Here is a 15,609-nt window from a genome sequence, read left to right on the forward strand (position 1 = left end):
TGGACTGTTTCACCGTTTCCTGATTGTTTCTCTGCCTGGCGTGACTTGGATTGTTTATTGGACTCTGATAATTGCTGCCTGCCCTGACCTCTGCCTGTTATTCGGATGTTCTCTGTGTTTCCTCCATTGATCTGTTCGCTGTTGTTGACCCTTAGTGATGGCCAAATGAAGCGTTTCGAAGCATTATTGCTTTCTGATACAATTGTGTAGAAAATGGTTCATTACTCGAAGCTACATTCAGATAGAAATTGCAGCACCATCTCCTGGTGAAGTAAATGTAATGCAACAAAGCTGACAACCATAAAATGCAAGTAGGCTTATATGTTAACGCCCCGTTTATTACGTTTACCGAGGCGATCAAAGCTGAAACAGTGTTAGTGCTGTGAAACGTACTCGGTTACTAACGTAACCTCGGTTCTCTCTAGAGAGGGAACGAGTACTGCGTAAGTCTTACGCTAGGGGAAAATCTCTTTTCCGCGAGATACTGAAGCCAAAAAATTATCCTTAATTTTGAAATAATGTAAAACGCGTTGCGGCAGCATGCAGACATAGCCGAGACGGCTTGCGCGCCTATTGGCTGCCCTGCGGCAACTGCAGCAGCCTATCGATAAGGCCCTATCGCCGAAACGGGCGTGGCCTGGGGCTATAAATATAGCATCGAAAGGCTAGCTTACCGGTTTTTCATCGCCGGAGCGAACCGGAGCGCGCGCAGGCACGGCAAGATACGCAGTATTCGTTCCCTCTCTAGAGAGAACCGAGGTTACGTTAGTAACCGAGTACGTTCTCTTACGAGAGGTTCTCTCGTACTGCGTAAGTCTTACGCTAGGGGAACACAGTGTAAGGGCCCTTTCACACCTGAAAGTCCGCACCAAGGTCCGAACCAAAGTTCATGTTTTGATACATTGTATACATTTGGTTAGTTTTGGTTTGGTTTCACATTGCAATTATGCGAGCGCACTAAAGAACTTTTCATGACGTACTTGCGTCCTGTCGTCATCATCTACATGGCTGCATATTGACATTGATTGGTTTGTAAACGGACGTGCGTCTGACGTCAGCGTGTTGTCAATTCGGCGGGTAACTTTGACAAGAATGAATGAACAGACGCATATTATCGTTGCCACTATGCTGTTATTATTACGGCATTACTCCCTCCAGCACCAACTATACTCGACGCTAGTTCAAATTCGCCAAATGAACGTCCTCGTTGTGCAAACAAATCATCGCCGGTAGGATGCAGGACAAATGTGTGCGTGTGCGTGTGTGTGTGTGCGCGCGCGCGCGCGAATCAGCTGGAAGAAACGCTGTGGGCAGGACTGACAGATCTGCACATAAATATTCTTCTTCAGTTGTTTATGCTACGCGGGAACCACCGGAACTTCCTGTAAATGGTCCGAAAGTCCGAACCATACAGAAAATGCTTTCACACTAGAAACGAACCAAACCTTTGAACAGTTTGATCCGGACCGAGACCACCTCTTTTCGTCGGACCAAATTTCGTCTGTTTGGTCCGGACTGTGGTCCGGGGGAGGTTTCACACCTGTAATTTTGATTCGGACCAAACTGAAAAGTCCGAAAGTCCGGACCAAACAAGGTAGGTGTGAAAGGGCCCTAAAACGCCGTGCATGCTAAGATCCAGCACCAAAGTCCCAAGGGCAAGTGCCCGGGCTCATATAGTACATGATCATAAGTGACTCACAGAGAGCACAGGAAGAGTGGCTAGAATAGCATCATTCCTATAATAATGTAGCATCCTATAAGAAACAGTTATAGTGATGGTATTTTATTCAGTCAGGGCGACCCCGGCCTGGACTGATGAATATAGTGGGTCTTACACACTGCCCATAAAGCTGCGCGATCTATAAACGAGCGTTTGCTCAAGCCATTTCAGCATTCTGGGCCGGACACATTCGGGGCAGACAGTACCGATTTTAGACCGAAAGCAGCTTAGCTTGCAGAGCGGGAACCTCTAGGTTATAAAACCTTATAAATGTAGACGGGGAGGCCCAGCCTGCCGCCATACAGATATCTTGCAAGGCAATCCCACTAGACCAAGCCCACGACGAGTCCACGCCTCTCGTGGAGTGCGCTCTGACACCTAATGGGCACTGCAAGCCCTTAGAGGTGTAAGCCAGCGCTATAGCATCCACTATCCATCTGGATAGACTCTGTTTCGACACGGCGAGTCCCTTAGAACGTCCGTAGAGTGAAACAAAGAGCTGCTCCGTCTGTCTGAAAACAGACGTGCGAGACACATAAGCCCTTAACGCCCTGACCGGGCAGAGGAAGCTGGTGTCCTTCTCCTCGTTAGAGACCGGCAGGGCAGACAGGGAAATCACCTGGGCCCTGAACGGTGTGTTGAGGGATTTAGGGACGTACCCGTGCCTCGGTTTGAGTATGACTTTCGAGTCATTTGGCCCAAACTCCATACATGTCGCGCTCACTGAGAGCGCTTGTAAGTCCCCTATGCGCTTTACTGAAGCGAGAGCCAGAAGAAACACTGTTTTGAAAGACAAGTGTTTGATATCTATTGATTGGATTGGCTCAAATGGGGCACCCTTCATGGCCTCCAAGACCGTAGAAAGGTCCCATATGGGGACTGAGGGAGGTCTGGGAGGATTTAACCTCTTAGCTCCTGTAAGGAAACGAATGACCAGATCGTTCCTTCCCAGTGACTGACCAAGCGTTGGTTTAGAAAACGCTGCTATAACCGCCACATAGACTTTGAGCGTGGATGGGGCTCTGCCTTCATCCAGTAGCTCTTGTAGGAAGGAGAGAACCTCCATCACTCCACAGTCCAGGGGTGAAAAGCCGCGTGCTGCGCACCAGCTGGAGAACACTGACCATTTTGAGGAATAGAGCCGTCTCGTAGAGGGAGCTCTAGCCTGCATGAGGAGATCAGAGGGTACCCGTTGATGGCCCACGCATGTAGGGACCAAAGCTCCGGGCGAGGATGCCAGATCGAGCCCCTGGCTTGAGAGAGGAGGTCCCTCCTCACTGGTATTGGCCATGGGGCAGCGCTCGTCAGCTGCATAAGAACTGGGAACCAAGCCTGGTTCTTCCAGAACGGAGCCACCAGTAGCACTGAGCATCTGCTTTCCCTGATCCGCTCTAATACCTGAGGTAGGAGCGCGACGGGGGGAAAAGCATAGAGCGGGCAGCGGGGCCAGACGTGGGCCAGCGCATCCCTGCTCTTGGAGAAAAACTCCGGGCAGTGAGCGTTTTCTTGAGACGCAAACAGGTCTATCTTCGCTCTGCCGAATGTCTGCCACAGCAGTTGGACTGTCTGCGGATGCAGTGACCATTCTCCTGCTGGAACATTGTTCCTGGACAGTCTGTCTGGTCCCACATTCAGGTGGCCAGGCACATGCGCTGCTCTGAGCGAGCGCAAATTGTGCTGAGCCCATACCAGGAGGCGTTTCGCTAACCTGTACAGGTTTCGGGATGTGATGCCTCCCTGGCGATTTATGTAGGCTACCACTGACATGTTGTCCGAGCGGACCAAGACGTGGTGTCCTGCTATTTGGGGACGAAAGCGCCTCAGCGCGTTGTCGACTGCCATCATTTCCAGGCAGTTTATGTGCAGAAGCTTTTCCCGTTCTGACCACTGGCCGAAAAACGGTCTGCCCTCGAGCAGTGCTCCCCATCCCGAGGTGGAGGCGTCCGTAGACACCACCTTCACACTCGAGGAAGTCCCCAGGCTTACACCTGACTGGTACCAGTCGGTCGCTCTCCAGGGTATCAGTGCTGAGACGCATTTTTGATCGACCTTGAGGCGAAAGAGACCTGAAGTCCACGCTCGACGCGGTACTCGCGCTTGTAGCCAGAACTGCAGTGGGCGCATGCGAAGCAGACCCAGCTGGAGAACTGTAGATGCTGCTGCCATGAGACCGAGCATCCTTTGAAACTTCTTTAGCGGGACTATAGTGCCGCGGCGGAAGGTTTCTGTCATGCGCTGAATAGTCAGTCTGCGCTGTGGCGATAGTTGGGCTGTCATTGACAGCGAGTCCAGTTCTGTGCCCAGAAAAGATATTCTCTGACTGGGAGACAGTGAACTTTTCGCCCAATTGACTTCGAGACCCAGATTCTCGAGATGTTCGAGTAAAATGGTTCTGTGTTCTATGAGCTCTGTATGTGACTGAGCTAGAACCAGCCAATCGTCCAAGTAGTTCAAAACTCGCATTCCCCGAAGTTTCAGGGGAGCGAGGGCTGCGTCCATGCACATCGTGAATGTACGGGGTGCTAGGGACAGGCCAAACGGTAGGACTGTGTATTGATAAGCCTGGCCCTCGAAGGCGAATCTCAAAAATCGCCTGTGACGTGACGCTATTTGTATTTGGAAATACGCGTCTTTCAGATCTATTGACACAAACCAGTCCCCGTGGCGAATTTGCGAGAGGATTTTCTTGGTTGTGAGCATTCTGAACCGGCGTTTTGAAAGCGATTTGTTCAGTTGTCTTAGATCTAGAATGGGTCTGAGACCCCCGTCTTTTTTCGGAGCCAGAAAATATCTGCTGTATAGCCCCCCTTCGCTCTGAGCTTGAGATAAAGGCTCTATTGCCCAACAGTTTCGCAATTTCGGCACGAAGTAGATGTGCTACTTCCTTTTCTACCGTGGTTTCGATTCGCGCCGCGCAACGGCGGGGACGTCGAGCGAACTGTAGCCAATAGCCTCTTTCTATAATGTTCAGCACCCATTCTGATACACCGGGAAGCTTTGCCCACGCATTTGCATGAATAGCTAAGGGTTGAATGAGATCGGAGCTCTGGCCGTGACATAGTGGCGGCCGGAGAGCTTCGGTATGCTGTATTATAGACACCGCATTTGCAGCGCTCGAGGCGGGGAGTGTGCTGATCACAGCGGGCGGTTCGCCCGCGCTCGGCTCTCTCATGGCGGGTAGCTGAGAGACGGCGAGCGTGGGGGAAACCGAGGGATTCGTCATGTCTCTGAGTGAATGTGGGCGCATGACAGCAGGCACATTTGCACTGAAAACACCGTCGACCTGAGTCGGCTGTATGTGTGTTGGTTTCGTTTTTACAGAAACCGAGAGACATGCAGTGTGTAGTGTTTGTGGGCACTTGGATGTGGGCACGCTCACTACATTCTGTGCGCAATCGACATGAGTCGATTTTATGTGCGTGAGGCCTGTGGGGCGGGCTGTGTCTGTGTGTAGGAATGGGCACTGGGCAGTGGGCATTTTTACTACACTCATAACACCATCGGCCGTGGCCGGAATACCAGAAAATACACTCTTTACAGGATTTATCTGGGTCGCCGTAAAAACGGCGTTTGTGTACAGGCAAGCGGGTAGTGTAACCGACTTGTTTACTGCAGAATACACTGGAACAGTCGCATGTAATGGAACTGAACGAGCGAGAAGTTTTGGTGGAAGCCCGGCCGCAGCGGGACTTGAACACCGTCGTTTTCCTAAGCTGGCTAGGAAGACTTTGAGGCCTCGGGCTTTATCTCAATCTTCGGCCGAGGCCCACGCGGAGGGGGGTGGCGGCCGGCAGAGCGAGAGCGCGGTCTCTGGTCCCGGGCCTGTCGACGCTGTGAGGCGGCGGCGGGGGGCGGCGGCTGCGAGCTGCGAGCAGACGGCTGTTTAGAGCGGCCTGATGCGGAGCTAGAGCGCTTTGGCAAAAAGTGCTTCATGGCCTGCGACGTCTTTTGTACCTCTGCGAATCTGTCCGCGAAATCCTTGACGGACGATCCGAAGAGGCCAGCAGCAGAAACGGGGGCGTCGAGGAACACAGAGCGCTCCGAGTCCGGCATTTCTGAAAGCGTCAGCCAGAGGTGTCTCTCAGCAACGGTGAGAGAGGCCATGTTCCGCCCTATGGCCTGTGCAGCGGATTTTGTAGCGCGGAGAGCGAGGTCCGTAGCGCTCCTTAAATCCGCCACGTTGATTGCTTCCGTGCCTTCCTCGTCCAGCTTTCGGAGAAGGTTAGCTTGGAAGATCTGGAGAGTGGCCATAGTGTGTAGCGCTGATGCAGCCTGCCCAGCGGCGGTGTAAGCGCGACTGTGCAGGGTAGATGTAGCGCGGCAGGCTTTTGATGGTAGCGCCGTCTTAGCCCGCCGTCCAGCAGAGGGCGGGCAAAGATGGGCTGCTACTGCCTCCTCCACCAGAGGAAGAGCGAGGTATCCTCTGTCTTTAGCACCGTCCACCACGGAGAATGCCGCTGAAGCAGAGGAGTGCAGCCTGGCTGAGAAAGGGGCGCTCCAAGACTTTGCCAGTTCTTCATGAAGCTCAGGAAGAAACGGGGCGGGTCTTGAGGGCGTAGAAACGCGGTCCCCTTGCAGGAAACAACCGTCCAGACGGTTGCGTGTAGGCTTGGCGGGCGCGGACCACTCGAGGCCGAGGGTCTCTGTGGCCTGTGTGAGCAGACGCATCAGCTCAGCTTCAATACTGGCCCGTTTTCCTGACGACTCGCGGGCAGAAGAAGGGGCGAGGTCCACAGAGCTCGCCCAATCCTTACTGCCTGACGCCAGGATAGAGCAGTTGTCCTCCTCGAAAACTGCCGCTTCTTCTCTGTCATCTCCGGCGGAAGCGGCGGCCAACGGCGGCCACTGTCCGGGAGTGAGAGACTCGAGTGAAGTAGACGGCGAAGCTGGCGGGCGAACCGGCGAGCTTCTCTCGGTGGGAGGAGGCTCAGGGATCCGCTGAGCACGGCGCTTCTTACGGCGCGGCATCACAGCGGGAAGTGCAGGCTCGTGGAAGGTTGCCAGGCGAGTCCTCAAGAGTCGCCATAGGCATTAGCTCGCAGTGAGGGCATCCGCCGTCGGCGAGCGCGAGAGCTGCATGTCCTTCACCCAGGCAGGAAACGCAGATGATATGGCGGTCCCCGTCGCTGAGTGGGGCTCGGCACGAGCCACAGGATGGACGAGACATCTTAAAAAAGACGCTCTGCTCTTTTTGTGAAGGAGTGTGAGTCGCGGCGGCGAACACACACTAGCAGTGAAAAGGATATGACGCCGGATAGCGTAGCAGGAACGGCGGCTGAAGGCGGCGCGGCCAGCGACTCCAGGTACAGTGCTCGTCCCGCTGAAAGGCTTTTTCCACGGCGCGGCTTCTTCTCTCTGGATTCAGCGATACGTGAGCTCCGCTGAAGAGATAAAAAATCGGTAAGCTAGCCTTTCGATGCTATATTTATAGCCCCAGGCCACGCCCGTTTCGATAGGGCCTTATCGATAGGCTGCTGCAGTTGCCGCAGGGCAGCCAATAGGCGCGCAAGCCGTCTCGCCTATGTCTGCATGCTGCCGCAACGCGTTTTACATTATTTCAAAATTAAGGATAATTTTTTGGCTTCAGTATCTCGCGGAAAAGAGATTTTCCCCTAGCGTAAGACTTACGCAGTACGAGAGAACCTCTCGTAAGAGAACTCATTTATGTAGGTGATTTTTACAGATACTGATGAATTTCATGTGTTCACCTTGATAATAAAACATTAAAGCATGATGTGTGTGTGTAATTATTTCTTTAGACAAGGACAGAAGATCAGACCAGCTTAAAAAAAGTTGAAAACCATCACAGAAATTCTAATGGTTTCTATTAAAATACCAATAGGAACCAATTGGCTTTTACCATTTAAACCACTACAGAATTATTTTTTGTAGTGTGTTTGGGACATATTCCATTAGGATTTAATGCCCCCACCAATAGAACCCAACACATATCAGTAGAGACCCACAGAGACCACTATAATTCCCATTACAACCAATAAAATTCCCATGAAAACCATTAAATCCAATAGAATTTCTGTAATGGTTTCTATAGTTTTTTTTTGCAGCGCAGTATCATGTGTGAAAGCTTTATCTTGTTTAGCTGTGGGAAGCAGAACTCTATAACTTGTTAACTGGTGAGACTGATATTTTTGTATGTTGAAAAGGATGTGCTTGTGTAACTGGTTGTATTTGTATAATGTAGCAGAGGGTTTTTGAAGTTTCTGTCTTTGATGCATGTTTTTATGTTCATATGTTCTCTAATTAATAATATATATATTTTTTTTTTAAATGTGGCAGAGGGTGCAGTGCTTTGGGTACATGCAGAAGGCTTAGACAAAGTGTTCATTAAATGGTATGGTTTTTATTCAGAAATATTATTTTCTCCACAGTCTTTGGTGAAAGGCGATTTCTTTTTTTTAAAACAATTTCACCAGCTTTAGAGAATATCCTCTCGCATGGAACAGATGATGCAGGAGTACACAAAAACAGTTTAGAAAGCTGGTATAAATGAGGATATATTGCTTTGCTTTTATAAGAAATACAGCCGCCAGGTTTCAAACCTGTCAACACTGGATTGGGCTGTCAAAGCAGTCAGGTGGTTCACTACAGGAGTGAACCAGTGTGTTTGCTTCAGAAGTCATTTTCACGTGACTAGTGACGTAATGATACAAGCTCCAAAGCAGTGGTTCATTGCAAGGACCTTTGGAGAAAACTGTTGATTTTATACTCGAAAAATGTATATTCCATAAAAAGGAATATTACCTCAGAATGAATTGCATTGCTAGCCTAGCTTCACACTATAACCACTGAAAGATCTAAGACATTTTCTAAAATAACTGAAAATGTGTTCGTCTGAAAAAAGATTGACATATGCATCTCGAACGGCTTGAGGGTGAGTAAATCATGGGTTAAATATCATTTTTGGCCGAACTATCCCTTTAACAGCACAATGTAATTTGTTTTCTGTATTAAAAGTAACATAAATTACCTTACTTTATATTTTAGTAAAATCCCCCATGCCGCAATCATCTTCCCTTGCAGGTCCTGCTCCACCACAAAAGATCTGCAGCAAATGCACAGAAATCAAGAATCAGAAAAGTGGGTAACACTTTATAATAACTGCACGCTATTAATCATTAGTTAAGCATTAGTAAACAGTTAATTCATCATTTATAAAGCATTAATAGACATTAACAAGCAGTTTATAAATACAGTTATAAATGCAGTATTCTTAATTTATAAACATATCTATAATGTGTTTAATAATTGTGTTTTCATACTTTATTAATGATCAATTTATCATTTCTAAATGAAGTATTGCATTATTTACAAACCGGTTATTTAGGAGTTGTCAGTGGTTCATAAGATCACTTAGAAAGTGTAAGTAAATGATTAATAAACTGTTTAAATACATATTATTATTCAGACATATAGTAATAGTTACTTAGTGTGTTAATAAATGGTTTACTAACATGTATTTCTACTGTAATTCAGGGTTAATTCGGGTAATTATAAAGCATTTAGTAGTGGTCATTTCACTATGTTTGTGAGCTAAACTAAAGTGAGGACTAGTTATGCTTTGTAAAGCATTTATAAAGAAGATTTAAAGGCTGTTAATATTTTTATGTTCTGTATCACTGTGTGTATTTGTTTACTTTTTCTGTTTAGAAGAAAACTGAGTCTTTAAATCTCCTTTATAAATGCTTTGCAAAGCATAACTAGTCCTCACTTTAGATGAGCTCACAAACATAGTTAACTGACCACTACTAAATGCTTTATAACTACCTGAATCTACTACATTTACTTACACTTTCTAAGTGATCTTATTAGCCACTGACAACTCCTAAATAACCGGTTTGTTATTTGCAATACTTCATTTAAAAATGATAAAGTGATCATTAATAAATTAAGAAAATACAATTATTAAACACATTATATATATGCTTATAAATCAAGAATACAGCATTTATAACTGTATTTATAAACTGCTTATTAATGTCTATTAATGCTTTATAAATGATGAATTAACTGTTTACTAATGCTTAACTAATGATTAATAGCGTGCAGTGCAGTCCATGTTCCTGGGTGAGGTTAAGGAAAATGAAATTGCGTCTATTGTTAGCAAACGTGAAAATAAAATATCTACTGATAGTGACGGACTGGACACGATCATTGTAAAAAGGACCATTGACTTTTATTTTTTATTTGTCTATACATTCCTTTCCTGAGAAGATGAAGGTCGCTAAAGTCGTTCCACTTTTCAAAAATGGAGATGTACATCACTTTAACAACTATAGACCAGTGTCATTGCTCTCTCAGTTTTCTAAAATCCTTGAAAAGTGGTTTGCTCGAAAATTAAATATATATTTTTTAAAAACATAAATTAATTACTGAAAAACAAAATGGCTTTAGAGCAAAAAGATCAACAGCTTTGGCATTAATTGAACTCATAGAAAAAATTACATCCGCAACTGAGAACAAGCAACACACACTTCATCGACTTAAGCAAAGCATTCGACACCATAAATTACAGTCTGCTATTGTCAAAATCATACAACTATGGCATTAGGGGTCCAGCTCATCAATGGCTCAAAAGTTATCTCAACAATCCACAGCAGTTTGTTCAAATTAACGGCCAAAGATCAGAGTTAAAAGATATAATGGAGTTCCACAAGGGTCCGTTTTAGGCCCATTACTTTTTATTTTGTTCATTAATGACCTTTGCGAAGTGTCTAAAGTAGTACAGTTTTTGATGTTTGCCGATGATACCAATATTTTTTATTCTGGAAATAATCTGTCAGAAATTACAGAAAATCGAAGTTCTGAAATGGGAAAAATGAAGAAATGGTTTGATAAAAAATAAAAAATTGAAATTGGTAAAAAAACAAAATACATGATTTTTGGTAATTGTAAAAAGAATGAAAATGTAAGAATAACAATTGAAGGAACTGATATTGAAAGAGTTAATGAGATAACATTTGTAGGTGTTATTTTGGATGATAAATTGAATTGGAAAGATCACATAGTTTATATTAAGAGTAAAGTTTGTAAAAGTATTGGGGTCTTGTATAAAGTTAAAGATGTTTTAGACTATTCAACGTTGCATATGTTGTACAATTCCCTAATACTCCCATATTTTGGATACTGCACAGAAGTCTGGGGTAATGCATACCCTAGTAACACAAAACCTCTGTTTTTGTTACAGAAAAAAGCGTTAAGGATTATCAACAAGACAGGCTACAGAGAACACACTAATAAGTTTATTTGTAAATTCCGGACTTCTAAAATTCAAAGATTTGGTTGATTTTGAAAGCTAAGCAGAGAGTTTTGCCTATGGTTTTACAAAATTGATTAACTCTTGTATCAGAGGAAGATGGCCATAGAAGGCAATATCACTTTAAAACTCTTTTCGCACGTACTACACAAAAACAGATGTGTTTGTCTATTTACGGAGTTAAACTGTGGAACACCTTGGACTATGAACTGAAGTGATGATGACAATTAAGTGGAAAGATAGGTAATACTGAAAATGTTTGGTGTTTGGGGTGAGGATCGGGGTTGATCCACTCATAAAGTAGCTGTATTTTTATTATTTTTTTTAATGTGCACAAATAAGTGACAGGTAAGATTTTCTTCTTCCTGTTCCTTTTTTTTCGTTCATGCATGTTATAAATGAATGAATGAATGAAACATTTATGTATGACTTGTGCAATAAATTTATAAATAAATAAATAAATGTGATTGTCCACAATGCACATGATTTGCTTTATTAATGCTTTTGAGTGTTTCAGAGAAGATATTGAGAAGAGATTAAAGTTGTCAGAAGAGATTTGATTTTAGAATAACATTGTTGTAAAGATAAGATCAGAAAAAAGTAAATGCCGTTCAGTCAAAGTAACTGTGGATCAGCACGACTGCATATGGTCTCACATGCCCTTGACACAAGCATAGGACTTTGAGTCTGAACAGGGTGCATCGTTCCAGCAACGGTTAGCTGTAGGGTGAAATAATGAAATAAGTTATTCTGATCATTATAGAGGTGTTAGAATCAAAATAACACAGAATGTTCAACTTAAGGCACTTTGTGACATCCAAATGAGTCATTTAATTTTACTGTATGATATGAAATTGTAGTATTGTAAATTATAACTGAAAGTATTAAAAAAACAGATTGCATTCTTACAGGTCCAGTTGATCTCAACACAGTTCTCAGAACGACTGTTAGGTTCTCCACGGCACCAGTTGGTATAGAAAAACTTAGTTCCATCACTCCACAGCCACTGTCCTTCCTAATGAGTGAAGAGAGTGAATACAAAGATTGCACTACTGCAGTCAGACTTCAGGAAGATGCCAAACCATCTTCTTTAGAAACTTCTTCATTGCCTTTACTGTTTAAAGCAGACATTTTTTATTAGACAAACAAATAGGTCTCTTTAGGACACAATTTAACTTACTTCTACACCACCATGAGCACCAACCCAAGAACGTGTGGAAGGCATCAGACTCAGCAGGAAATCATTTTGCAGTTTATCGTGCACAGATGCGAGATTCCCACCAAGACTTTGACAGTTTTTCTAAAGAGACACATTTTATTATAGTCAATACAAAATCTATTTTTTTTGCATAAAGCATAAGTGACTTTTTAAACAACATTTTAAGACATTTGCAAACAAAGTCTGCTCCGATTTAGTATCCGTTTTCTGTATTATTTATTTGCAATAAAATAAATAAATAAAAATCACCATTTCCACTTTATATTAAGTGTCAATATGTAGGCTATGTACTTATTGTGTACATATACATGGCTGTACATCTGTCTATTTAGATAGTTAAAAACACCAATATAAAGTGTGACCAAATCACCTTATTGTAACTAACACATTACCTCTGCTGTCATCCACTTAGTCGAATGAGAGAAGTACTTGTAGCATTGGTGTCCAAAATTTATCCATCCAGCGGGGCATTTTTTGCCCAAAGTATCTGCATCCAGTACATAAATGTTAGGGTTCTTGTAATATTCACAACAAATAAGGTTGTTTTATGTTATGTGCTGAAAATATGTACACTTTATACACTGTAATTAATCATGCAAATATTAGTCAATGGAATATTGTACATTTCCAAAATGTTTTTAAATAGCAAGGGTTTTTACAAATAAATGTCTTGGTTACCTCCTGCATTCCCCATGGAGAAGATCATGAAAAGAAGCAGAAAACTTTTCAGCATCGCCATAATGAACCTGAAATTAATAAACAGGAAAAGGTAAATGTCTGCATGCACTCATATGCTGCACACTGCCATTCTCAATGCATTAAATGACAAAGCACAAAAATACTTTAGGTAGAAAATTTATTCAGTTGGTCTCTGTTCCAAAAACTCACCTTGGTTTTCAAATTGTTGCCTTCAGAATCTCAGGAGAAGATTTCGTGAAGTTCCAGAAACAGCCGTGCTTTGCTTTTATAATTTACTTAATATCAAGTGTGCATAGGCTGTGTTAGATCAATTTAAGTTGAAAACAGGCACCTCAACCCTTGTGATGTGTGAAGGGAGAATGATCAAGCAGACACAGAGCCTGTGTAATACCATAACATTCTCATATTTATTGAGGGAAGATGGGTCATATTTATATACATAAGAGATCAGGCAATAACATCCAGGATGTCCTGTTGGGCAACCAATCATACTCAAATAATAAACCTTACCATATATGGCATATTAAGAATTATAGTAACAATTAAGAGGTCAAATGTATGTCTTGAGTTGCCTTTTGCATGCAAGAGTGCCAGTGTTCAAGTTCTAGTTCTTCACTTAAAAAAAAAAAAAAAGTAAAATGTACTTACATGTACTTCTTTTGCAAGTTATTGCATTCATATTTTTTTAAAGTAAATTTCACATATGGAATTAACTAAATTAAGTAAAATTTACAAAGAGAATAAGTCAATTTAACTTGGCCAGTTGAGTTTGTGGAGTAATTTCTACTCACTCATTTGAAGTTGACTTTGCAATACATTTAAAGTACATTTTACTCACTGAAATAAGCCATGCTTTTAAAGTGTATGGTTTACTTAAAAGAATTTAAGAAAACAACACAGTAGATTTTGTGTTACACTTTATTACACAATAAAGGTAATGAGGTACCCAACCAAACACAGAAACCTCAATACTTGATACACAACACACAATAACGGTAACAATCAGTAGATAGTTTGAGGATGAATGGGTCATTTTGAGAAGAAAATGAACTTGTCACAAAACCACAAATCACTAAACCTAACAATGAAAGCAAACTACTCAACTTTTTTATCAGAAATTTGAGGTAGGTTTTACTTAATTTTATAACTTTGATACTTGCTTAAAGAATCATTGTAAACAATAAAAACAATTCCAAGTAAAATTTTAAATCAAGTTTTAATTTCTACAAGCTTGAATTGAGTAAAAATATAGAATTTATTTTTATTATTCTCGCCTGAACTAACTTTTGTAATGTAGAAATTACATTTGTTTTTTTTTATTCCCTTCACCACAGAATAATCTTTAGTCTAGGTGTGTCCACGATGAGCACATAACGCAAAAAAATTACACAAGGGCAGTCTTACACAAGAACAGTCAAAAGTGAAGCTTAAGAAAATATGAACACTAAGTCACTGTCATGATTCCTATCTTGTGTTCCCCTCTCTTGTGTTTAAGGACTTGTATGTTGAAGTGTGTTTCTGATAAGGATATTAAGATATCTTTAATACTTCTTGAGTTACATCCAAACTTGAGGCAAAAAACAGTGGATTACGCAGTAAATATACATCTGTGACACTTAATATTTTGTCTTTCATCAATATTTATGTTTGTAATTCCTACAGAAAAAAATGATCAAAATCTAAAATTTGAGCCGGAGACGTCTAGTTGAGTTGACGCGGAATGACCCAGCAGACTAAACTGCAGTGGAAAAGCAAACCGAGCCAAAGTAAAGCGAGCCGAGCCGAGTTGTACCATGCAGTGGAAAAACGCAGAAAGCAAGACACCTTAAATGTAAACATAACTGTAAAGTATTTCTCTTCTGATCTATTGTCATCACTTCAAAAAAATCTCCTCTAATATAAAAGCTTTTAAAACATCCCATCTTATAGAGTATTGTTTTACATAGATGGTAACTTTTATTTTAATTATTTATTCTGTAAGCCCGTATTTTGTATCTAATATATTTTTTTTACTTACAATATACTTAAAATATTTAAGTTTATCTGCATTACTTATAAAATATAAGTAGATGCTACTAATTTGTAAACATGTTTTAATGTGTGAAATGTGAATAAATTTAAGTTAAATGAACTCAAATTATGAAGTTTATCTCCTGACCTCACATCCCCCACACTTTTCTAGTTTAACAAATTAAAAAATATATATATATATAAATTGAACTTGGAAATTGAACTTTGAACTTAAATATAATAACCCTAACTGCAATTGCTATTACAAAGTTAAATTAACTGAAATGTTTATGTTCACAATACTTACATTTTTTAAATCAACCAGTTTCCTTTTTTTTTTTTTTTTTGTAAATTGAAGATGGGTCATATTTATACACATACAATCAGGGAATAACATCCAGGATGTCATAGGCATCCGATCATATTCAAAGATTAAACCTCACCACATATGGCAATAATTATAGTAACAATTAAGAGAGGTAAAATGTTCAAATGTATGTGAGTATTGTTCAAGGTCCAGTTCTTCACTGAGAAAAACAAAAAGTGAATAAGTTTTTGCATTAATGTTTTTTAAAGTAAATTTCACATGTATGGAATTAACTGAATTAAGTAAACTTAACTTGGCCAGTTAGAGTTTGTGGAGTAATTTCTACTCACTCATTTGAAGTTGACTTTGCAATAATCTGT

At 42.0% G+C, this 15,609-nt stretch overlaps 1 protein-coding gene across 1 annotated transcript; it reads right to left on the bottom strand.

Annotated features, from left to right (window-relative positions):
- Positions 1 to 11,471: 11,471 nt before the first annotated feature.
- On the bottom strand, positions 11,472 to 13,341 carry LOC311297475 (ladderlectin-like). The gene is made up of 6 exons (XM_084419776.1): positions 13,102 to 13,341; positions 12,892 to 12,959; positions 12,606 to 12,700; positions 12,175 to 12,294; positions 11,904 to 12,009; positions 11,472 to 11,714 (listed from the first exon to the last, which is right to left on the bottom strand). The coding sequence occupies exons 2-6, from the start codon at positions 12,950 to 12,952 to the stop codon at positions 11,647 to 11,649; spliced, it is 450 nt and encodes a 149-aa protein (XP_084275902.1). The 5' UTR covers positions 12,953 to 12,959; positions 13,102 to 13,341; the 3' UTR covers positions 11,472 to 11,646.
- Positions 13,342 to 15,609: the final 2,268 nt, after the last annotated feature.

The sequence above is a fragment of the Rutilus rutilus genome (assembly GCF_951802725.1).
Source record: "Rutilus rutilus genome assembly, chromosome: 9".
Lineage (NCBI taxonomy): Eukaryota > Metazoa > Chordata > Actinopteri > Cypriniformes > Leuciscidae > Rutilus > Rutilus rutilus.